At 53.8% G+C, this 24,864-nt stretch overlaps 2 protein-coding genes across 4 annotated transcripts in view; both read left to right on the top strand.

Moving 5' to 3' along the window:
• The first annotated feature begins 104 nt into the window (after positions 1-104).
• KLC4 (kinesin light chain 4) lies at positions 105-12,520 on the top strand. Of its 3 annotated transcripts, none has more exons than XM_036124056.2 (16): positions 105-204; positions 1,831-2,113; positions 3,312-3,542; positions 4,945-5,026; positions 5,622-5,832; positions 6,311-6,398; positions 7,604-7,705; positions 7,922-8,095; positions 8,399-8,498; positions 8,829-8,881; positions 9,081-9,151; positions 9,313-9,421; positions 10,221-10,361; positions 10,844-10,959; positions 11,313-11,376; positions 12,062-12,520. In XM_036124056.2, the coding sequence occupies exons 2-16, from the start codon at positions 1,856-1,858 to the stop codon at positions 12,110-12,112; spliced, it is 1,851 nt and encodes a 616-aa protein (XP_035979949.1). In that variant the 5' UTR covers positions 105-204; positions 1,831-1,855; the 3' UTR covers positions 12,113-12,520. The 3 variants fall into 3 exon arrangements, with proteins under 3 accessions (XP_035979949.1, XP_035979946.1, XP_035979947.1); XM_036124053.2 differs by lacking the exon at positions 105-204 and adding an exon at positions 348-757; XM_036124054.2 differs by lacking the exon at positions 105-204 and adding an exon at positions 776-798.
• Positions 12,521-13,728: 1,208 nt separating this feature from the next.
• Positions 13,729-24,864, top strand: part of PTK7 (protein tyrosine kinase 7 (inactive)) — a 60,533-nt gene continuing 49,397 nt past the window's right edge. The window contains exon 1 of the mRNA XM_036124043.2: positions 13,729-14,023. Coding sequence (XP_035979936.1) covers positions 13,945-14,023 — 79 coding nt within the window. The 5' untranslated portion in view covers positions 13,729-13,944. The remainder of the gene's footprint in view (positions 14,024-24,864) is intronic.

Genomic DNA, 24,864 nt, shown 5'->3' with positions numbered 1-24,864 from the left:
AGAGAACCCGAGACCAAGGTGGATACACACCTCCTTTCCTCCTTGCGCGTGGTCAAAGCCAATCCTCTGGCGGCACTTACGTCGCGTGACTGGGGAGCAGGCCCCGCCCCTCGGAGCCGTCAAAACAATTGTCTCGAGCGGCAGCCATGATGAATTTAAAGGGGCAGTACCGGCAAGGGAGGAAGCCAGACCGACAGACTGCGGGTGAGTCTTTGAGGGTACTTCAGGGGCTGAGGGTTGAGGTCCGCTACCCCTTTTCTGCATTCCGGGACAGATGAACAAACCCCCACCAGCCGACCTCACACAACTCCAGACAAGCTGAAAAACTCCGCCCCTCACGAGTCTTCCCGCCCCTCGGCGTCCAGACGGACAGACAGACGGCCTGCCCCGCCCCCTGGGCTACCGACCGACTCGTTGACCTCGGGATTGTCGGGCCCCTGGGTACTCGCCCGTGACGTGGAGCTCGGCGGTCCACCCGCACTTCCCCCATCGCCCCCGCCCGTCTCACTCTGTCCCCACCCTGGGCCCCAGGGCAGGTCGACAGCCGGAGACATTTCTCGACCGCATGCCCAGGCTGGGAGACCAAGTCCCAGCGCCGCGTTTCCCTGTGACCCTACAGCCGCTCAGAAGACCTGCCACTCTTTCCTGCATCATCAGGCGTCCGAGAGGCATCCTAGGGTGACTCCTCTCAGAGCCTGTTAGTAGGTGGTCATCACAGAGACAAAGCCATGAAAGTGAATGGGTCAGGAGTGACCAGGTCTGCCTCCTCACCCTTTCCCAGCACGCCCCTTGCCGCAGGTCTCAGATCAAGTCTCATTCCCTTCTTGGGAGAAAATAGGTCTCGTGGCCTGGGGTGGGAGGTTGGCTTCGGGAAGGAAGAGGGACATTGGTCGCCTTTGAAGGCCTGTAGGTAGAGACAGGGAGGGTGTTTGCCCTGAGTAGGGCTCTGTGCCAGGTCCTCTGGGTGGCTGTGAAGTGGTGAGAGGAGGGTTGGGAAGGCTGGACTTCTGGACTTTGGGCAGGGCCGATCTTTGTGAGTACCTGCCTACGGAAAGGGTTTCTTCCGGGCTCTGGCCTGAGTGCCACAGGCAAGGGCTGTGCTCTGTATACCGGTAAGAATATGGAAAGGTGAGAAGCAAGGCTCTTTTGGGGAAGTAGGAAGAGAGCCTGACATCTGGGGGTTGAGAAGTATGGATTGAAGGCCTAGTGGAGAAAGAGGCAGAGTTTACTAGGTTTGGAGATGCTGGCCTTGGCTCTGAGGGTGACGCAGTCTGAAGACCTTGAGCTTTCTGGGGCCCTCTCATCTGGGTCCTGCAATGAAGGCGCCTTTCTGCTTCTTCTCTCCCTCTTCCCTGTAACTTTGAAACCTGTACCTTTCCTACTTTCTGAAACCTCTGCACCATTTTCTTTATATCTCCTGTCTGCTTTAACCCTGTTTCCTTTGCAGTGTTTTCCAGACACCCTCTTGTGTTCCCTACAGTGCTGTCTCTCATCTGATTGCTTTTCCTATTTCTGACCCAAGCTCTCTTTCCAACAACTTTTGTATTCTCTTCCTAAGTTCTAAATCCGTCTGCTAGTTCTCAGAGCTTTTGTTCCTTCCATAGTCTTTTTTCATTCAAGTCAATTCCTCTCCCTCTCTCTTTCCCACAACCTTAGCTTTGTGCTTAGTGTTGTAGGCTCCCTCCCCACTGGTTACTCTCTCCAATTAAACCAGAAGGTCACCCATACTCTCTTTTGTCCCTTCCCTTGGATCCTCACCACCCTCTAACCAAGGTGCTCAGCCTCTCTTTCTTATCTTTACCCCCGCTGAGCTCTGTTGTTTCTCCTCAGCCCAGGCAAGGTCCCCCTGGCCAAGATGTCAGGCCTGGTGTTGGGGCAGCGGGATGAGCCTGCAGGGCACCGGCTCAGCCAGGAGGAGATCCTGGGAAGCACTCGGCTGGTGAGCCAAGGGCTGGAGGCCCTACACAGTGAACATCAGGCTGTCCTGCAAAGTCTGTCCCACACCATTGAGTGTCTGCAGCAGGGAGGCCATGAAGAAGGACTGGTACACGAGAAGGCCCGGCAGCTGCGACGTTCCATGGAAAACATCGAGCTGGGGCTGAGTGAGGCCCAGGTGAGCGGAAGGAGGTGATGCCAAGTGGCCCTTGGAGGAGCATTTGTCTGATTGGAGTTTTGGGGTCATTTAGGATTGCCTTGTCCTAGATGCTTGCATTCATTCATGCAGTAAATATATATTAAGCCCCTACTTTGTGCCAGGCACAAGTCCTCTGGGCACTGGAAGAACATCACTGAACACAACAGTCAAAAATCTTCGCCGTCTCAGAGCTCACATTCTAGCTGCAGGAGGCAAACAATACACAAATAAAGTAAAGGATTCCGTATGTCAGAGTGACAATTGCTAAGGAAAAGGGATAAAAATAAAACAGAAGGGGAGGAGGGGGTACAGAGAGATGATACAACTATAGATAGGGTGGTCAAAAAAAGTCTAACTGAAAGGTGTCATTTGAGCAAAGATTTGAAGATGAGGGAGTGAGTCATACAATAAATGGGGGAAGAACATCTAAAGCAGAGTGGGTAGTACCTACAAAGGCCCTGAACTGGAGCCTATCCGGTGAGTCCAGTGAGGGACCAGTGTGGCTGCAGTAGAGTGGATGAGGTGAAGCAAAATAGGAAATGAAGTGCAGGGGCACCTGGCGGGCTCAGCTGTGGAGCGTGTGACTCTTGATCTCGGGGTTGTGAGTTCAAGTCCCACATTGGGTATAGAGATTACTTAAAAATTAAAAATCTGAAAGGAAGGACGGAAGGAAAAAAAGAAAAGGAAGGAAGGAAGGAAGGAATAAAGAGAAAGAAAAAGAAAATGAGGTGTAAGAGGTAGAGGGGTTAGGAGTCAAGGGGACAGATCATGTGGAACTTGTAGGTCATCACAAGGATGTTGCTTTTACTTTGAATGAAATGAAAGTTATTGGAATATATAGAGCAGAGGAGTGATGTGGTCTAACTTAACATTTTAAAAGGATCATCTGGCTGCTGGGTTGAGAACAGACTCTAAGAAAAAAGGGCAGAAACAGAGAGGCCAGTGAGGAGGTGATGGTAGTCGCCCAGGTGGGAACCGATGGTGAGCTGGCCCAGGGTGGTGGCTATGGAGGTGGTGACAAATTGGATTCAGGGTGTATTTTGAAGGTAGAACCATTGCTACCCAACCCCGCCTCCTGGCCTCTGCCGGTCTTGCTGCCTCCCGGTAGGCTTCCCTCCCACTTAATCCCAGAATGCTCCAGTCCGGAGTCTGGCGCTCACGGGCTGTGCCCACCTAGGTGATGCTGGCTTTGGCCAGCCACCTGAGCACAGTGGAGTCAGAGAAACAGAAGCTGCGGGCTCAGGTACGGAGGCTGTGTCAGGAGAACCAGTGGCTCCGGGACGAGCTGGCGGGCACCCAGCAGCGGCTCCAGCGCAGCGAACAGGCTGTGGCCCAGCTGGAGGAGGAGAAGAAGCACCTGGAGTTCCTCGGCCAGCTGCGGCAGTACGACGAGGATGGGCATGGTGTGGTAAGCGCACGCCAGCGAGGCTGGCTACGGGGCAGACAGCTGGGAGTCACCAGAGACGTGGGGGGTAACTGCTCATCAGCTGCAGGGACCAGCAGTGCTGCGCGACCTGCCCCCACCCGGCAGAATTCAGGTCCTGACACCAACTCCAAATAGCAACAAGGCGGAAACCGTCTTAACTCATTCAGTCTACATTTAGTTACATGACAGCTGTGTATGCCGGGCACTGCGCACTCTGCTGGGGATGCCACAGTGAACGAGGCAGACGGAATTCCTGCTCTCCCAATTAGAGGTTTTGGGGTTGGGGGGAGACACATAAGCACCCGGACAATTCCAGTCCAGAATCCTAAGTGCTACAGTGAGGGAAAGCATCGCACAGTCGAGCAAGACCCTCCTAAAATTTGCTCTCAAGATGTATGAAATATAACCCTCACTCAACAGGCATGTACTTATCTCTCTGCCTTAGGCGGTGCAAGAGGATGTATGTGGGGGAGATGTAAAGAACTATAAGAGAGTTCCTGCCCTCTCAAGCTTATAATGTAGCTGTAGGGCCAAGGCTTACACACGAGAACACGTATGTGACGCCACTTCAAATGCTCAGTATTGGATGAGTGGTTCAGTCAGTAATGGGAGGAATTCCAAGATTGGTTCATGGGGACTGGAATGGCCTGAGAAGGATTCACAGATGAGGTGGGGTACAGGGATGGGTAAGATTTAGGTTGGATTTTTCCTTATACAGGTTAGGAGTTGGGCTGGATTTTGATGGATGATGAGGGGAAAGGAGGAGCTTTCTAGACTGGGGGTGGGTATGTGTCAATAGATAAGTCTCCAGGGCTGGTGAGCTGATCTCTCCCAGGGAAAGTGGGGTGATTTGCATGGGACACATTGACAAGGCTGGGTGGGAGTTGGAGGTGTTTATACAGGGCTGACGTGCCTGGTGGGGCAAAGCAACTTTCCCCATGTGGAAGAAGGTGAGACAGTGAGGGTTGGGCACTGAGTTGAGAGGGAGTGACGGCAGATGATGGGGACGAGGTTGAGCTAGACGCTTTGGGTATGCTTTGGGTACGTGTCAGTAAGATCAGACACACTCCCTGCCCTTAGGAAAGATAGGACAGACATATAATCAGTGTAAACACACAGGGATCAGCACTGGGCTATAATTACAAGAACTGAGGGGGAGATGGGTGGAGGCTAGAGAATGAGGGTGCTTAGGAAGCTCTCAGTGTGAAAGAAGGAGACTTACAAACAAGAACGGGGTGAGATTGGTGGGCAGATGCCGGCCTTCCCAGCAGCGGGACATGAACAAGAGTCTTCTCCACCTGTCAGTGCTTTCACGGGTTAGAGGGGCCCTGAAGAGGCTACTGGGGATATCTTGGCCTTAGACATTCTGCTTCTTCCCTTCCAGGAGGAGAAGGAGGGTGATGCCACCAAGGATTCCCTGGATGATCTTTTCCCCAATGAGGAGGAAGAAGATTCCAGCAATGGCTGTGAGTCTGCCTTTGGAGTTGGAGGGTAAAGAGGGGCAGCAGAGGGCTGGTCCCAGTTGTGGCCCGCCTTGCATACAGGATGCTCACCATCCAGAAATAGGTTCTTCGCTTCCCCTGGAGATAGGGCAGGAACTGGGCTACTGCTCCCATTTCCTCAGCCTCCCCATTATTCACCAATATTTATTACACAGTTAATGTGTCCTGGGCCCTATAGTAGGCACTAGGGATACCGAGTTGAGAATGACAGAGTTCTTGCCCGTAAGGAGCTCAAAGTCGAATGGGATAATGACCCTGGAGTGAAAGAACATGAGCTCCTCGAGGGAAAGAACCAGTTCTTTCTTTCTTATTTTCGTATCCCTGACACAGTCCCTGGCTCATGCTTGCTGAGTAAATTTTGTTGAATGAATGAGTGATTGGGTGAACGAGTGGGGTTGTGAGGGGCACAGGGACCAGGGAGTGGGCGAAGGAGGGCCTGGTTGGGGGGGTGGGCACAGGCGCAGAACGAGATGCGGGGCGGGGGTGGGGAGGGCGGACAGCAAAGGGGAGAGGAAGAGTGCCCTGAGGACGTCTCCTGTTCATTTTCTGGGATGGTTAGTGTCCCGTGGCCAGGGCACCCAGCACAGCGGATACGAGATCCCAGCGAGGCTGCGGACACTGCACAACTTGGTGATCCAGTATGCTGCCCAGGGTCGCTATGAGGTGGCTGTACCGCTCTGCAAGCAGGCACTGGAGGACTTGGAGCGCACTTCTGGCCGCGGCCACCCTGATGTCGCGACCATGCTCAACATCCTTGCTTTGGTGTATCGGTGAGGCCTGGCCTCTTTGTCTCCCAACTCTGCCTCTGGGTTCCCATCTTGATCCACCTTTGGCTCCCATTCCTCCTCTCCAGAGGGTACCTCTTCTCCCTGCTGGGCCTCCCAAGTGACCCCACTAGGGGCTTTCTCCTGCACCAGCACTCTCGTTCTTTCCATACCTGAGCCCTTGACCTCAGAGCCGCTCATCTCTCAGGCTCTTTGCTTCTCTATTCCCTCCTTTGGGAGGGTCTCTTTCCCTCTCTGTTTCCATCTCTTGCATCCTGTAACTGGTCTCCTCTTGGCATGGCAGTGTTCTGCATCCACATATAGGCGTGTTGGTGAACTCTCACTGCTCACCCCCGGGTTTCCTGTCTCCTCTCTGAGGCCCCAATCCCTAAATGTACCTCATTCATACCGAAGGGAAGGAGGGAAAGAGATGGCTTGGGGGCCGAGTTCAGGGTAACCCCTTGTCACTTCTCTCCTCTTCCAGGGACCAGAATAAGTATAAGGAAGCTGCCCACCTGCTGAATGATGCCCTCAGCATCCGGGAGAGCACCCTGGGCCGGGACCACCCTGCTGTCAGTACTCCTTGCCCTCCTTGCCTCCTGCTCTCTTGGCTTCTCTTGTTCGTTTATCCACTGCCCTCAGCCCACTCACTAGGGGTGTTGAGGGAGGAGGTGTGAGGGCTCCTTTTTACCAGGCCCTGTCTGCTAAGCCCAGTGGTTCTCAACTTTCTGAGACACAATGATTCTTTCTTATAATTAGTATTTTCCTGAAGCATAATTCATAGACACTGTAACTGACCTACACATACAATTCCAAAAAATGTTGAGTGATACCTTATTCATATAAAAATGAGGAAAGTAACTTACAATTCAATAATACATAGGATATGTTACAATGAAATGAAAACATGACGTGGTAACAGTTATTATTGAGTACAACTACAATAGAAGACATAATATAGCAGATAACTTACAATATAATATGATCTACAATTTTAGATTTAGAAAAAGTGAGACCAGTAAGACATTGTATATAAGAAGTATTAAAAAATGACAGAGCAGGGGTACCCGGCTGACTCAGTCAGAAGAGCCTGCGACTCTTGATCTTGGGATCTACACTACGCCCCACGTTGGGCATAGAGATTATAAAAAAATAAAAAAACGACAGAGCAGAAGTATTGGTGGATACAAGATTAAAAACCCATGCCAGACTCAGTAACGACAGGCCAGATTTATTCGTATATGATGAGAGAAAGAGAAATGATAGATTGTCACAGTGGAGAAAATGAGAAAAAGATATTTTTTGCAAATGAGCTGACTTTATGAAAATAGTTCCTTATGTTACAACATGTGATAGGGATGATGTAGCTGAGAAAACAACTCCCCTCTCGATACCCCACTAAGTGTCAAGGCTTACACTGCTCAAATGTCTGGCCGGACACTCCAAAGCTAACAGACCTGTCCCACACGTGCAGAACATCTGTACCATCCTTACCTGCCCGAAGGTGATAGTGCCCCCAGTCTTCATGGCAACCAAAAACCACACCAAACCCCACCTCCAGAAATATCTACAAATCCCCCTAGAGGGCGGTCCCACTCCCAGAGAGAACCTCAGAACCTCCAGGTCAGCAGCTCCCCCCGCCCCGCCCCCGCCCCCCTCCCCCCGCCGTTAGGCTTGCGGAGTCCTCTTCTCTTGGGAATCATGCAGTGTGGGGCCCTGTTGTGCAGGGGGAGAACCTCAAGGCACCCACGCTGAGGGGACAGGCCTGTCTTCCCAGGTGGCTGCCACACTCAACAACCTGGCTGTGCTCTATGGCAAAAGGGGCAAATACAAGGAGGCCGAGCCGCTGTGCCAGCGAGCACTGGAGATTCGAGAAAAGGTGCCTGTGCTCTCTCATTCTTCCCTGATGCTGTGGCCCTTCCTCCACCATCTTTCTTCCAGCCTACCCTCCTCCCTCATGTTTTTCCTTACCCACCTTTCTCTGCCTTGTTGCCTCTCCTGTCATTCCCTTCCCCTGCTCCCCACATGGGTATGTGCGCACATGGTTGTACACACACACAATCATAGCCATCCATCACTCCTTTACTCCTTCTAGGTCCTGGGCACTGACCACCCAGATGTGGCAAAGCAGCTGAACAACCTGGCCCTGTTGTGCCAAAACCAGGGCAAGTATGAGGCCGTGGAACGCTATTACAGGCGGGCCCTGGCCATCTATGAGGGGCAGCTGGGGCCAGACAACCCTAATGTAGCCCGGACCAAGAACAACCTGGTAAGGGAGGAAGGGAAGAAGTCAGTGGAGGGAGGGGAAGGGAAAGCACCCTACTGTGGTACGCTAACCTCGTCACCTTTGTGCATCTGGGGCTGTCTTTGGGGCTGAGGGATCTGCCTCATTCCAGTGGGAAGGCGAAGACCCGTAGCCTCCTGGGAGTAGAGTGAACACCCTTGACCCTGCAGCTAGAAAAGGCAGTATGAAGAGGATCTCTGGGGAAGGTTATAAGGAGACCAAGAAATCTCCTGCTGAGCCCTGTTGAGACCTTGTCTCCGTCCTGTGGTTTTGCCTTTCTGCCTACAGGCTTCCTGTTACCTGAAACAGGGCAAATATGCTGAGGCTGAGACGCTCTACAAGGAGATCCTGACGCGTGCGCATGTGCAGGAGTTTGGGTCTGTGGATGGTGAGTGGGGTGGGCCTGCGGAGGGAGCTGCAGGATGGTGAAGAAATGCAGACTAGGGGTGCCTGGGTGGCTCAGTTGGTGGAGCATCAGACTCGTGATCTCGGCTCAGGTCTTGATCTCAGGCTCATGAAATCAAGCCCTGCGTTGGGCTCCACCTGTGGAGCCTATTTAAAAAAAAATGCTGACCAAAGGTAGGGGGTTAGGCCCTAGTGCTTCCCAGGCAGAGCCAGACCACTTTAGTTCAGCCCCATGGGCCTCGGCTCCTGGCTCCCCACCATACTGTCTAGCTCTGGTCTCTAACCTTCACCCCATCCCATGTATCATTCCTAGATGACCACAAGCCCATCTGGATGCACGCAGAGGAGCGGGAGGAAATGAGCAAAGTGAGTGTGGGGCCCAGCCTGGGGAGCCTGAGGCTACCAGGGCCTCTGGCTTACTCCTTGCATGAGCGTAGCTCCTTGCCTCTTTCCCACCTGACCACCAGTCCCAGATGCCCAGTGCCTTCCCCAGCCCAGCCCGCACCCTAGCCCCCAGCCATCTCTGTGCTCTCATCTCCGGCTTCCCCTCTGCTATGTTCTGCAGAGCCGGCACCGAGAGGGCGGCACGCCCTACACTGAGTATGGAGGCTGGTACAAGGCCTGCAAAGTGAGCAGGTGAGCTGCTGGTGAGAAGCTGGCTTGGCCTCCCACACCCTCCATCCAAACCCTGAGCCTGGCCTCTGGGACCTTTTCCCTTCTTCCCTTTGGCCTTCCCTTGGCTCTGCTCCCTCTCTTTCCTGTTTCTTTTCTGAACCCATCCTCACTCCTTCCCACAGCCCCACAGTGAACACCACTCTGAGAAACCTAGGAGCTCTGTACAGACGCCAAGGAAAGCTGGAGGCAGCCGAGACCCTGGAAGAATGTGCCCTACGCTCCCAGAAACAGGTCAGTGACCCGGAGGGGAAGGAGGCCCGGAAGGTAGGTCCTGGGGATGGGGGACCACCAAGGCTTCTTTAGAGTCTCAGAAGAATAAGAGAAGAGGCCGAGGAGAAAGCCAGGAAAGGGAGGTGAGACTCTTTTGTGGTTGTGGTTGTTTTTAAGTGTGTTCTTTTTTTTTTTAATTTTATTTATTTGAGAGAGGATGAGAGGAGAGAGAGCACATGAGAGGGGGGAGGGTCAGAGGGAGAAGCAGACTCCCCGCTGAGCAGGGAGCCCGATGCGGGACTCGATCCCGGGACTCCAGGATCATGACCTGAGCCGAAGGCAGTCGCTTAACCAACTGAGCCACCCAGGCGCCCTGTTTTTAAGTGTGTTCTTACCCCCCCTCCCCATGCTCTTTATGGTCAGGACTCCCAAGTTCAAGGTTCACATCACTAAGTGGGACTGTTAAAAGGACAGCAATGTCCTTTAACAATTTGAAGAATTTACTGAGGAGGGCCGTGGGTGGTACAGGTGAGGGGGTTGAGGTTGAGGGGAGCCCAAAGTCACTTTCTCAAATTGTGGGTCATGACTCATTAGTGGGTCTTGAAATCAATTCAGTGTGGACCATAGTGAAAATTTATATCTATTTGTAAGTAGGAATACATTGCAAAGAGAAGAGGCGAGTACTTTCCAGTATGTGTGTACTGGGACATCACAAGGAAAAATGTCTCCCCTGTTGGGGCTGATGGTGAAAAAAAGTTTGAAAGCCCCAACCTGAGGAGCTAAGGAGTGCAGATTCCCAGCGCCTACCTTTTCCTTCCAGGGCACTGACCCTATCAGTCAAACCAAGGTGGCCGAGCTGCTTGGGGAAGGTGACAGTGGAAGAACCTCTCAGGAGGGCCCTGGGGGCAGCGTGAAGTACGAGGGAGGTGAAGATGCTTCTGTGGCCGTGGAATGGTCAGGGGTGAGTCTCATTATTGCCCCTTGATCTCTCCGGCTCCCTCCTGCTGGTGTGGTGAGAGGTTCTGGGCCTGCCCATGTAGGACATGAGGGCATGTTGTCCACACTGCAGTTCAGTTTGCCCAGCCCTCTCAGGGGGATCTGCAAGCCATCTATTGATAGGGCTCTTGTTTTCTTTTTCTTTTTTTAAAAGATTTTATTTACTTATTTGTCAGAGAGAGAGAGGGCATGGGCATGGGGAGTGGCAGGCAGAGGGAGAAGCAGGCTCCCCGCCGAGCAAGGAGCCTGATGCGGGACTTAATCCCAGGACCCTGAGATCATGACCTGAGCCAAAAGCAGATGCTTAACCGACTGAGCCACCCAGGTTTTCAATCACTAGGCTTTTGGGGGAGGCGGGATGGTGTGCAGGATAAATGGCAGCAGTAGACTCAGAAGCCAGTCTGCATGGGCTCCCCTTAGCTTCTGTTCCCTATCCCTCTCTCCCAGGATGGCAGTGGGACCCTGCAGAGGAGCGGTTCTCTGGGCAAGATCCGGGATGTGCTTCGTAGAAGCAGCGAACTCCTGGTGAGGAAGCTCCAGGGGACTGAGCCTCGGCCCTCCAGGTACACAGTGAGACTGAGATATGGCAAAGCAGACCAGTAAGCCCTTGCCTCCAACTCCTCTTGGCCCCCCATCTCTGGAGAAGTGTCTTGGAGAGAAACATGGAGGAGGTCAATGGGATGGCCATGGCGAAAGAGTTTGGGAAAAATGGGTGCCCCAGGGGTTGGGAAAGGTGCCTGAGGAGATGCCAGTTACTGCTGAAGATAAGAGAGTGTGCATGTGTACTCATGTGGGGGGGTGTCAGAGGGTGGGTAGGCCATGATCTGATGCGTGCAGCAGTGCCCAAGAGGCCCACGGTGTTAGGGCCTCTAATAGGGAAGAGAAGGGGCCTCAGTTCTTTCTTTTTGCATTGTAGCAGCAACATGAAGCGGGCAGCCTCCTTAAACTATCTGAATCAACCCAGTGCAGCACCCCTCCAGGTGAGAGCAGTGCTCGGGAGCATATTGGTGGGTGAGCAAGAAAGGGGAGCCATGGGACCCGTGCCGCAGGAGTTAGGGAAGAGGAGAGTCCTGTGGGTCGAAGACTCCAGCCAGAGAACTGGAGTTGGGTAGACAAGAATCAAGCAGACACCTTGTTGGGGGTGGTGACCACTACGGGAGTGTTTTGGGCCAGAGATGGTAGCAAATAAATTAATCAGGAAGGGAACAGGAATTGATGTTCTCTAAACTGGTACTTTGGAATTATGAATAATTCAAGAATGATTTGGGGATAGCAACTGCTCTTCCTCCTGCAGCCACCATATTCTTCACCTTGGGGACTCAGTGGCAGATGAGAAGGGAAAAAGAAAAAAAAAAGTATTAAATCCTCTACATTTGAGAAAACAATAGCGACATGTTAATGGCAACTGACCATTTGTATCAACACATTCAGAATATAGGCTGATATTCATGTGGCTCTTCCGAGCATTCTCTCCCCCAGATCATGGCCTTCTTGAACATCCTAGCAAAGGCTACAACTGCACAGAGCCCCAGAGCTTGGGATTGAAGTTACAGGCTCCATCCTAGCTCTAGAGATAGACTGCAGCCATGTAATGGGTAGACTCCAGGGGACAGTCTTTGGGAGGCCGAGGTCCCTGGGCTGATGACATGGTGTTGTCTGTTTCAGGTCTCCCGGGGCCTCAGTGCCAGCACTACGGACCTCTCTTCAAGCAGCTGACATTCAACCCACCCCCCAGGTCTGCTGGGTCCCCCCCACAGCCCTCTCAGCATTCCCTATTGCTCCTGGCTCTTCCAACCCCAAGGTGGGACAGGGAAGGGAGAGCAGTTAACCAGAAGATTGCTGCTGCCCTTAGGGTCTTGGCTCCCTCCTCAGGAATCCCCCTCAGGAAGGACCCTCAGGACATCCTCTCCCCATAGTCCTCTAGAGTAGCTAGCTCTGAGGCCCCTCAAGATGCTTAAAGAGCAGACACGCATCTCGGAGATGGAGCCTGCTGCTGGCTTTTTGGTCAGAGGTTTTGGGGCTGGCCAGCCAAGCTGCCTCGCTCTGGCCTCTCTTGTTCCCTCTGCTGCCTCACTTCAGGTCCGTGTATTTCACTTTTCTTAAATAAAGAATCAGGTAACCGTTTTGCCTCTTGAGTCCTGACCGAAGAGGATAGGGAGCAAGGGTTGTGTTGGGGCCCTTCACAGAAGGGCAAGGGACAGTGATGGATGGGGCAACACGAGAAGTGTTGATTCTTGGATCTCTCCTCTCTTCCTTCCCGTTTGTATCCTCTGCAGCAGGGCCTGCAGGAAGGCATCTGGGGGATGGGGGAGGAGGCCCACAACCCAAGGAGAAGGTGCTATGGACTGGGTTGTCAGGGACATGTGGTGGCCATGTGGCAGGACCCTGGAGTCCTGGCGCCACTGCTCCCGGCCTGTGAGGCCCTCTGTGGCTGCCCCTCCTCCTCCCAGCTGTTTGGGGGAAGGGAGGTCTAAGCAGGCCTGGGGGGCCCTCCCGAGCCAGAGCGGGATGAGGCACTCACTATCCATCCCCTCTCAGCATATCCTGGAGGCCTGAGCAGCAGCTGGGGCCCATCTTCTAAAGCTTGACTCCTTCTGACCCGCCTCCTACACCCCTTGCTGCTTTCACAACAAAGAAAGAATGTGGGGGTGGTGGCGCTGGGAGTGGGGGGTGCCTGGAACAAGGGCTGCGCTGGGCCTCCCCACAGCTGGAGACTTGGCCATGCCCTGCGGCCCAGACTGCCTGGAGATGGACTTGGGATAAATTTGTCAGTTTAACAGCCTTCAGCCAGGCATTCAGAGCCCAGTGTGTTTCTACCTTTGGGTTCAGATTGGTCCAGAGCCAAACCAGACCCCAGCCATGCACGAGTCCCTCACTTCTCCAGGCTGTATCTCTCCTGGGGTTCCACAGTATCTCCAGCTTACCTTGCTTGGGGACATCAACGACACCCTTCTGTTCTAGGTCTCCCTCAGGGTTTTAGGTCGTTGAGAAGTGAGCCAGAGCCTTTCCCCTTCCTACCCAAGGAATTTGGGGGGAACTGTTGTCAGAGCCCCCAGGAAGGCCCAGAACTGACCATCCTCTCCAGGGGCCACGAAAGTCACTTTGGTTCCCCGCGTCCCTGCAGAATGGGCGGTAGGCACAGCCTATGCTCCCCTACCTCGCTCAGGTTCCCCACACTCCCCAGGGCCTCCCTCCCTCCCTCCGTCCCCTAGCCATCTCCAGACCCCTCCCCCTACTGCGAGCTCCTCCCCGCCACGACGGGGAGGGGGCGTCGAAGGGGCGGGGCGCCGCGCGGCGGCCGGCGGGGAGGGGGCGTCGCGGGGCGGGGCCTGGCGGCGGCGGCGGCACCAACAGCGGCGGCGGCGCGCGAGGGCTCGGAGGTATCAGGGGCGCGCGGCTCCGGCTCGGGACGCCTCGGGCTCGGGCTCCGGCTGCGGCTGCTGCAGCGGCGCCCGCGCTCCGGTGCGCTCGGCCTCCCGGGCCCGCCGCGGAGCGCAGTTCGAACGCCCGCCGTGCGCCGGTCGGCTCCTCTTCCCGAGCCTGCCGCGATGGCAGCTGCGCCGGGAAACCCGAGCAGCCTCCGCCGGCTGTCCCTGCTCAGCGTCCTGCTGTTGCCGCTGCTGGGCGGTGAGTCGCGGCGAGCTGCGGGAACGGGGCTCGGGAAGCGCGGGAGCCCCGCGGGCAAGAGGGGGCACCGGGGAGGTGGCTTTGGGCGGCTGGGCCGGGCAAGACACCCTGGAGTGGTGGAGAGGCGGGCGCGAGGTCCCAGCGCCGGGGGTGGCGAAGCCCCCGCGGACTCGCCCGGGCCCCTCTTCCTTCGCGCCGCGAGGACGCGTTTCCAAGCCGCCACAGAGTTTTCCCGGCCTGAGCGGAGAGTTTCCTCGGGAACTGCCGGGAGTTGCTGGCTCCCGGCCCCAGTGGGGAGTTTCTTTTCGGGAGGGAAACGGCTCCCTCCCGACTTAGGGGGGCGCGGTGAGGTGGCTGGCGGCGAGGGAGACGGAATCCCCCCCAGCAGTCTCAGCCTAGGTGAGGGGGGCCGGCCTGGGGCCGGATGCGGGACCGACCTGCGCGGCGCAGAGCGCGGAGCTTTGTTACCCACGCCGGCCAGACGCTCCCGGCTTCCCTCCTCCAAGTTCCCGGGCCAGGCTGGGACCCTTGATGGCCCTGCTGGTGCGGGCGGGAGAAAGGCAGAAATAGGGGCAGCCCCGTCTTCTCCAGCTCCTGGGCCCGGGGCCCGAGCCCCGAGCCCACCCCCAGCCGGGTCGGATCTGGGGAGCGGAGAGTCCGAGGCTGTCGTGGTGACTAATGTGAAGGCCGCTGCCAAAATCGGGCATGGCCGGCCTGCAAAGGTGCGGACGGGGTTGTTCTGCTCCTTCCTGGATTTCCATCCTGTCTCTCCGCACCGAGGAAAGAAAAATCTCTCATTCTGCGGGCAGAAAGGCAAGAAGAGTTCATTCTGCCCTTTCTTGGAGGGCCTCAGCGTTTTGATGAGGGTGTGGCTTGTATATACAGGGCAGACAGGACCCGACCCCCCCTTCCCCGCGGCGCCCCCCCCCCCCCGGCCGCCTTTATTTCCTGGCTTGGTCACACCTGAGAGTCACCACTGAGGTGTTGAAGTGCTTTACAGGAAAGCACCAAGCTACCTGCACACCACAAACGGCCTGGACTGGAAACATCCCCCCCCCCCCCCCGCCCCCTGCCAAAGAAACCCACAACACACACAATCTTTGGTGATGATCCTGGCAGCAGCCCTTTCTGGGGGGAACTCTGCCCAGGACACCTGGTCCTAGCTTAATCACTTTCCTCTTTCTTGGAAGAGTGGCCATAGGGCGGGTGGGGGTAGAGAATTGCCTTTTTTGACGTCTCCCTGGCTTGCCAGCTGGTGAGGGGTTTTGGTGGTGATGGACTTAACATCTACCCCAGCCCTAGTTTAAAAGGAGAGGTAATTGTAACTCAAGACGGAGAGGTAAGAACAAGCTCCTGGGACTCGTAGGAGGTGTTTCTGGAGCTGCCCTGTGTTCCTTGTGATGTGTAGGGTGGTTATTGCTCGTGGCAGAACGCACATCTGCTCCCAGAGGAAGTATGGAAGTTTTTTTGTGCAGCCAGGATCGGGGGCCCAGCCATATGGACGAGCAGCCCCAGCTCATAGGCTTCCTAGGTTGGTGGCTGTTTGGGTTTGGGTTGTGTGGGTTGCCTGATCTGGCTGTCTTCACTGCTGATGTTTAGAGTTCTGGAGTCAAGGGGAGATTCTGGTGGAGACCCGGTCCTTGTTCGTTCAACAAATACTAAATTCCTAAATTCCTTCCGTGAGAAGAGGACTCTGATGTTAATTGATGTTAATCCGATGACGGGTGTTTAGTGGGGGGGGGGGTTCCTGTGGGGGAAAGTTAGGGCAGGCTGAGGGCTTGGGACTGGAGGTCTGCAATCTCCTCTGGGGGTGGGGAGATGTCTTGTGCTCAACAAAGGAACATTTTAATGAGAGCCTTAAATCAGTTCCACCAAATGTGCCTTGGTGTGGAACCTGTCCATGTGCTGTAAACAGTTTCAGCCGGGGCCGAGGCGCCTGCTGTCTTCCAGTGAAATCCGGGACTCAACCCACCCCGGGACGGCATGACTTCAGGGGGCAACGATTTTTTTAATAGATTACAGTAGAATTTTTCCATCTCATTGTTTAACTGTGTCACTAACTGGAGTTTAAGTGAGACCCTGCTGTTAATAAGGCCAGAGTGAGGGACCTAGGCTAGCTTGGTTTGTGGATTGGACCATTTTGAAGTTTGGGTAATTATGCTGTAAATGGTTGAGTAGTGTTCCAAACTTTGAGATTCCTGTCGTGATAAATACGGTGGAGGGGGAGGAGAGGGCTTGATGTTGGAAATCTGGGATTCTTAGCCCCAGCTGTTTGTATGGTCAGTTGTGGTCACTACTCATTCCTGTCATCCCCTCCCCCACCTTCTTCCTTTCAGGCTCTTGTGTCTTAGGGGAGATTGAGTTGTCACATTAAGAGCTAGGCTGTCCTGCAGATTCCTCGAGGCTCTGCAGCCTGTCATTCAGGCCTAGGAGTTGCTTTTATCAGTGATGGGTTTCCTCAGTCGTTGGGATGCAGGAGGGCAAGGGTGATCTCTGTACATCGCTTGCTGAAGAATCTAGTCACACTCCTGGCGTTCAGAGCAGGGCTGAGTGGTGGAGAGAGCTCAGGCAGGGGAGACAAAGTATTTGGCAAAACAGCAACTCAAATTTTGACAGGCCCCGTGGCCCTGGGCAAATTTCATGACCTCCCAGTTTGCCTCCTCTGTAAAGGGACTTACTTCCTGGAGTTGTGCGGAGGATTAAATGTAATGAAGTCTATAAAGGGCCGTTTTCTCGTTCTTCCCTCTCCTGAGGTATGCTTCCCACATACTTTTCCAGCCTCACAGTCACCCCCAACAAGAAACGTTTTCCACCTACTGGAGCCTTCCATTGCTACCCAACGAGTCAATTTACTGTCCCCTGAAACAGGCGTGGTTTCTCAGCCCTTTCCTTCCTCTCGGGCCAGTCCTTGGTGTGTGTTGCCTGGCCCATCTCTCTCTTGCCCAGCCCCACTTCCTCCCCAAAGCTGTCCCCGTTCTCCTGCCAGAAAGAGGCCTGTAGAACTTTTGGACTCTGTCATTCTTAGGACACATCCATATTTTTGCCTCGTTTTGAGTTTTAACTAAAGCGCTTCCCCCTTGTAGAATTCATTATGGGATCATTTATAATGGGTCCTTCTCTAGATTTATTAAAAAGGTGAATGAACCTTTTGGGTACAGGGCAGAGTAATCAAGGGCAAGGGTAAACGTCCCCTTTGCCTCTTGGCTTTCGGGGGTCTTTTGTGTCCCAGCTTCTCTGGGTTGGGGCTGCCTGTTGTTCCTCCTTGTGCCTGTTCTACCGTGACCGAATCAAGGGACCAGACCTTCCCTGTTTCTGGGCTGCCTGTTCTTTGTGGTGGTTTTCAGAGTGTGATGTGGCAGGGCTTCTGGCTTTCTCCAAGAGTTCTGGGTGTGGGCAACCACCTGCACATATGAAGCTGACCTGCCTCGAAGGGCCACACTTCCAAAATGGTGAACTGTATAGGGGCCACTCAAAATAAGCGTGGCATCAACATCGCCTGGGAGCACAAATCAGAAACCCAATCTGCATTGAATAAGCTACCCAGGTGACTGCACCCCATAGTTCCAGGAGTCCTGGTCTCCCCCCCCCCTTTTTTTTTTAATTTGAGAGAGAGAGAGAACACGAGCAGTGGGGAGGGCAGAGGGAGAGAGAGAGGGAGAGAGAAGCAGACTCCCCACTGAGCAGGAAGCCGATGTGGGGCTCCATCCCAGGACTCCCAGGAGATCATGACCTGAGCCGAAGGCAGACGCTTAACTCACTGAGCCACCCAGGTGCCCCAAGTCCTGGTCTCCTTATAGAGAAACTTGAGGTGCAGAGCTTTCAAATTAGGGGCCCTAGATCTTGCACAGTATTTGAAGATTTACCTTAAATAACTTTTAATTCCTGTGAACACTCTTTGGTGTGATGTCTGCAGGTAAAAATTGCCTCACCAAAAAAAAAAAAAAAAAATTACCTCACTTTGGGTTGAATCTGATTTAGATTTTGTCAGGAAACTTGTCCATTAAACGTGGGACTCTGGAAGGTACGCAGCGTTACGTGTGGTGTTCACTTCCTCTTGGAGCCTCAGCTTTTCCTCGAGCGTATGCTCATTTTATAACGAAAGGCAGTGGAGAAATTGGATTTGTGAGGCAGAAATTTGGTCGGCGGATGACCTTTCAGGAACACATTTGATTCCTAAAGGGAGGCAGCAGCGTCTGTGCGGGGCTTCGGCGCTGTAGGGTTGTTAAGTCTTCGGACGACTTCGTATTTCGGAGTGCGGGGCTTTGTGTGAGTTTGTGTTTAAGCCAGTGGAGCTTCCGTGACACTCATCTGGGATGGATGTTGGCCGGTTCAGACTCTAATATTTGAGCCAAGAGCGGTTTGGGGCCAGGGATTCAGTCTTGGGTGTTCTCCTGACAGAAGAAAGGGTCATTGAACAGGCCTGGGTGCCCTTGGTCTGTACCCCCCAGCCTCTCTGCTGGCCCTAACCTCAGTAGCATGCTTTTTTTTTTTTTAAAGATTTTATTTTATTTTATTTTATTTTATTTTATTTTTTAAGATTTTATTTATTTATTTGACAGAGAGAGACACAGTGAGAGAGGGAACACAAGCAGTGGGAGTGAGAGAGGGAGAAGCAGGCTTCCTGCGGAGCATGGAGCCCGATGTGGGGCTCGATCCCAGGACCCTGGGACCATGACCTGAGCTGAAGGCAGACGCTTAACGACTGAGCCACCCAGGCGCCCCTAAAGATTTTATTTATTTGACAGATAGAGACACAGAGAGGGAACACAAGCAGGGGGAGTGGGAGAGGGAGAAGCAGGCTTCCTGCCTGAGCAGGGAGCCCGATGCAGGGCTCGATCCCAGGGCCCTGAGATCATGACCTGAGCCGAAGGCAGACACTTAAGGACTGAGCCACCCAGGCGCCCCAGTAGCATGCTTCTTGGCGGAGCCACGTGGTGGGGTTACAGGCTCAGGGCCACGCTTGCTGGCGCCGGCGCTCGCCTTGCCTCTCTCCTGGGTTCCTGCTCTGCCCCCCTCCCCCCCATCGCCTGGTCCTCTTGTCCCTGACACCGTGGAAGTTCTACCGTGGCGGCTGGGTGAGAGTCCTGTCTTGGGGTTCTCCGAGCTCAGCGCGGAGTGCACACTGGGCCCTGCCGAGCCCCCTGGCGCTTTGTGGAGCTGGCCCAGGAGCTGTTACAGCTAATCCGTGGTTTGAGGAAGCCCTCTGCAGTATGTCACTTTTTCCATCCTCTTCTCTGCGTTTAGGCCATTTCCCTCCCGGTAATGCCGCACAAGCAGCCGTGGGCCAGGGAGGAAGCTTTGTTGGAAGGGCGGACACACGCAGGCGCCTTGCCCCTCTTGCAACTGGGGCTGGGGTCACCAAGCTCCGGGGAAGGGATACACAGGTGAGTGGGACACAGCCTACTGGGTGTCCTGCCCATCCCGAGTTCCTGCCAGAGCCTTAGAGCCTGATGAGCGAGGATATGCATTTGCTGGGTTGGGGGGGGGGGTGTCTTTAATTTCTGAAAACTAGGCCCTGAGTCGTGGGGTAGGGATGGTGAGTCACGTGTCAGGAAGATGTAGATTTGTGGTCCAGAGCCCAGGTAATACAGTGGAAAGGCAGGTAACCAGAGGACCTATTTAAAATTTGAGCCGTCTGGGCCTGACTGCAGACCTGCCCATCAGAATCATTGGGGAAGGAGGCAGAAAAGGTATTTTATTTGCTTATTTGTTAGATTCTGTCGCAGTTTTTGAATAGTAAGCCCAGTCCCAGTTCAATCTCAGAAGGAAACTGCGTTTTAAAATTGCTTCCCAGGAGAAGTAAAATAAAACAAAATTGCTTCCCAGGAGATTCTTACCGACATTCAGGTTTGAGAACCCCTGGGTCGCCATAAGGGGTTTGTCAGTTAAAGTGGAGGTGTGGTGATGAGAAAGGTTGATGTTGAGGGGCTTAGAATGGGGTCAGTTCCAAGTGTCTTTGAGGGTCTTCTGTGGGTGAAGTGTCTCAGCTGGGGCGGGAGGCAGGAAGGAGACGCCATGGAGAGATGGGAATCACATGAAGCGTAGTGAAAGACACCACTTGGTAAAATGCTAAATAGAAGACCATTCTAGAACATGTAGGACAGTAAGTCCATGACGCAGGAGCAAATGGGGAGGGGAAAGGCTTCAGAGAAGAGAGAGAATTGAATTGCTAGTAGGCGTAGGCTGCGGTGACTGATCAGAATGACATAAAGGCATTGGACCAGGAGTCTGAAAACTTGGCTGGTTCTTGTCTAACGTCACACACATCAGTGCATGATAAAGGAGGAGAAGCAACATCTGTGGTCCTGTGACACCTGCTTTTCTGTATTCTGGTCCTGACTCAGTTGCTGCCTAGCCCCATGACCCTGAGCTGGTTAATGAACCTTTCGAGCCTCAGTTTCCTCATCTGCAAAGTACAAGTGCTGCTGATTGCTCCCTCGCCCACCTCCAGAAAGTCGAGGGAGCACTCCCCCTGGAGATGGTTGACCCAGGGGTGCAGCCCTTCTGGCCAGCCCTCATGTCTCTTCCCAAAGACTGCCCTGACCCTTTGTCTCCTTTTAGGGTGTCAGCCTTTCTTTCTGGTCCTCTGTCTCTAGAATGGTTTGCCAGGGCTCGACAGAGTTGCTTTGGACCGGCAGCTTTAGGAGTGGTTTCCTTATTTGAGAGCGCAGATGTTCTAAATGGGTCTCAGTATTCCAACAGCGGCCCAGAAAGGTGGGCACAAGCACTTTGCATTTCCTGGTGGGAACTCTTCTCCCTCTGTGCTCCTAGCAGATTCTCCCAGAGTGGTCACTGCTGGTTCGGAGCCGCCGTCTCCCTGGTTGTGCCGATGTTCTAGGGAGTGGGTAGTGAGCTGTGCTTCCTGCAGCCTCGGCTGACTTGTAGAACAGCCCAGGGAGGGGCTTCTGTGATCACGGGATGGCTGCGAGGCTTCCCCAGTCACTCTGGGTAGCTTGTGTGAACTTCTGTCAATACCATAGGGAGGTTCCCGAGGTGTGGTGCGCTCAGGGATGGACGGCTCTCACTGTGGGTGGTTAAGGAGGCCAGGGCGGGCACTAGCATGTACGGCCTCCGCCCGGAGATACACTGGCTCCTTTTTGCCCCTTCTGGGGTGCCGTTGGTGAGGCAGTGAAGAGAATGATGGTCTGTTTGGGGGATGACTGAGGTGTCCCAGCAGCTAGCTCATAGAGTGCCTTTGTGCGCATTAGAAATAGGCGCCCTTCCTCCAAGTGAATGCAACCCTGCCTCAGGACCCAGGGCAGTATTTCAGTGTTAACACCTTGGCTGGGCACCTTGAGCATCTTTCTCCCTCTATACAGTCACATGCGGCTATCCCGTTGGCAGGAGTGGCCCTTTGCTTCTCAGCTGATGGGCCAAGATGATTTTGGTGACCTCTAATCTGTTTTAGATGAGCCATTTTCTCTACTATTCGCCTGCCTCCTGTGGTGGGGGGCTGGGCACTGCTGCTTATCCCATACTGTAGGAGAAGCCTGGGAGGCTGGGGCCCCAGTGCTGTGCCCGCTCCACAGTATATGTCTGTAGCTGCTGGGATCTCGGTCTGTTTCTGGGCTCGTCCCCCCACCGGAGGATTTTACTGCCTTGCACATGCAGGCTTCTAACACCTTATATAAGAATTAATACGGAAGGCTGGCTGAGTCTTCAGGGAAGAGGGGCTGCTCAGAGTTTATTCCACATCTCATTAAGAAGTACCAGGCTTGCCTCTCTCCCTGGACACACTGGAGCCTCCAACGTAAAGTGCGTAGGCTTTCCTGTTTTAGAGGAAATCCTGCAGTAATGGTAGAATCTCTTCAGTAGCAAAGATGGGTCTTGGGCTCCAGTTCTGGGTACCCTGGAAGTGTATGTCCCTCCTCAGGAGGCACTGGGAGGGAAACACGGGCCCTGCTCCCACATTTGCCCCAGACTGCTCATGTGACGTTAGACAAGTCCCACCTGCCACTCAGGCCTCAACTTGAGGACTCAAGACCTTGGAAGACCTTTAATGTGGGGACCTTTGGGGGCTGACCCAGTATTGCCTTACACAACCGCCAGCTGTGTTCCTGTCATACCTTACAGGCCCTCTTCCTCACCCTTGGTTTTGGGGAGAGGACTTTAAGGGCCGTATTTTGTTCTGGAGTCTCTAGTGCGTGGGCACAGATGTGTTTAGACTCGATCAACTGGTGATGTGGGTATTAGGGTTTAATTCTTTGGGTGCAAGGGGAATGGAGTAAATTCTAGAAAGGTTTGGGAGAGAATTCTTACGAGGGGAAAAAAAGTTTGTGTGGTTTTTTAAAAGATTTCATTTATTCATTTGAGAGAGAGAGAAAGAGAGCTAGAGTGCAGGAACAGGGGGGAGGGGCAGAGGGAGAGGGAGAAGCAGATTCCCCCCTGAGCAGGGAGCCCGATGTGGGGCTCAATCCCAGGACCCGGGGATCATGACCTGAGCCGAAGGCAGATGCTTAACCAACTGAGCCACCCAGGTGCCCCCCAAAAAGAAGGGTTTTTATATGAGTAAAAGGAGGCAGAAACTTACCTGGTTAGTCCTCAAGTACTCGAGGGACTGGTGCTTTGGCGAGGAATACCTTTTCCTTTGCACAGAAGCAGGAGCAACTGAAGGGCGGCTTCTAGCTGGGAGAAGTGGCTGGGTGTGCTTTGGGAGAGCCTCCTCTGTAATCCCAAGTGTACCCACCATGGCAATTGACAAAATGCTTTCACTCACACTGACATTTGATCTTATTAACATGGCTCAGAGGCAGGCAGGATGAAGATGGTTGGTTTTGGGGGTGGGGGGAGCGTCAAGGGATGGGAGGCATTTGACAAGTAGAGAAACTGAGGTGCAAAGTAAGATCCGCTCAGAACTGCAGAGCTGGTAAGTAGGAGAGCTTGTGTTCTCGTATGTCCTCGGGGCTATGAGGTGTTACAAACACATGCCTTGGAGTGGGGTGAACGCTGGGGAGTGGACTTGGCAGACGAGATAACTGTCTGGGTGGGTTTAGGAGCAGCCCTGTTAGAGTCAGAGGGTGGAGGAGCCTTTGCTCTTTCTACATAAGGAGCGAGTGGATCAATAACTTTACGCATGGAGAGACCTTTTGCACCTCAGCATTCAAGATTGCCAAATTTTCTCCCTCTTTTAAAAAATTTGTTGTTGTTACAAAACAGCACGGTTACAGTTTTCAGTGGCCCATTCAGAGGTTTGTGTACATCCTAAAGTTTTTAGAGTTATGGTCAGACCGTGTAATCTAGAAGTCCAGAACACTGCCTCAATCCCCACGATTTGAGCGGAGTCCTCCATCTCTTCCAGCTGGTGCTTCTGGAAGGTCGCGGGCAGTTGCAGGCCCTGGCTTGCAGGGGTGCCGTCACATTCCAGACCCGTGTGCCTGCTGGGAGGTGTATACTGGGTAATGCTGTGCTAGAGACCACGTAGGTGGTAATAGAGTCATCGCTGCTGTGGTTAATAGAGTTGCTGCCTCTCACCACTGTTGTGTAGATGGATGGGCCCACACTTGGTGGTACAGGCCCTGGCACACAGTAGGGATGCGATGGACGTAGGTTTCCCTTCCATTTCTGATTTTGGAGGCAAGCCTTTTAATTCTCAAGAGATTTCAGAATTGCTTGGACAGTGACCTCTGACATTCTGGAACATGCACACGTTTTGGGGCCAGGTAGATCTCCCTTTAGCCGGAGCTGCTAACCGCTCTTGGCTGACCTGCTGAGTTTTGTTCTTCTGTGTCCGAGGCTCTCAGGGTCCAACCTGGGAACCTGGGTCCCATCACTGAAGGGTTACAAAGTGATACTCTGGTGTTCTGATTCTGGTGTAGCTCATCTGTTAAAAAAAAAAGAAAAAGAGAGAGAGAGAGAAGGATCCTTCACGTCAGCAAGTCCTTAGAGAGGAGATGTGCTAGGATAGCATTTGAGATCCCAAGTTCATTTCCAGCTACCCGAAAAACAAAACAAATCACAAACAAAGAAAATGGTTGTCTTGCAGCCTTGGGAAAGGGGTAGGGGGCGGTGGAGAAGATTTGCTGTTGGTCTTGTAGCTCTAGCTACAAAGAGCAAACCATTCTATCTGTTTGGTTAATTTAGCAGATTAACCAGTTGTTAAACTGACCAATTTAAAAAATGCCCAGCTTGCTAGCAGCTTTGTGCCTGTGATCTGGCCTGTGATCCGGGCCCCTCCTCCACCGCAGGGGTCCGGGCCTCCTATAGGAGGAGCTTCCAGGGGAGGAGGAGTGGCTGGGCCCCCAGGGAACAGCCCCGGGGGGCCTGGAGGAGGATCTCGGTCTTCTCTTTACCACCACCCCCACCTCCTTTCTGAAAACTCCTTAAAACAAAAGGCTTTTATTTAGTAAACATCGCACCCTGCCTTGAAGAAGTGTCCTGAGTTTTGTTGGTGGGGTGCAGGAAAAGGGGGTGGCGAATTGGCCCCTTTGTTTCTGGGTAAGGGGCTGGGGTGCTTCTTTGGCCTTGCGTACCTTTTTCGCTCTTAACTCTACCTTTGTTCCCGGGGCCTCTCGAACCTGGTCTGAGAGGTCCTGCTGAGCGGGCCTGCTCCTGTCTCTCCGTGAGCCTCCCTGGGAGACTTCCCCAGATTGCTGCCGTGGGCAGTCCAGAAAGGAGGCCGGCGAGCGTGGGCCCAGACGGGCCTGAGCTTGGGTGGCACCTCTCTCTGTCCCCTTCCCACCCAGCCCGGATCAAAGGAGCCTCCTCCGGGAGCAGGGAAACACTTCTCCCAATAGCCCCACCAGTGAGTAAACAGCCAGGGCCGCTTTTGAAGCGTGGTGCTTCAGGCCGGAGGAATGCAGAACATTTCATTTTAGGAGTGGACTTAGGTTTCCACTGCTTTC

This window comes from Halichoerus grypus, chromosome 9 (assembly GCF_964656455.1).
Source record: "Halichoerus grypus chromosome 9, mHalGry1.hap1.1, whole genome shotgun sequence".
Classification (NCBI taxonomy): Eukaryota; Metazoa; Chordata; class Mammalia; order Carnivora; family Phocidae; genus Halichoerus; species Halichoerus grypus.
The sequence above is the reverse complement of the archived record's forward strand: the minus strand, read 5'-3'. Positions and strand labels throughout refer to the sequence as shown.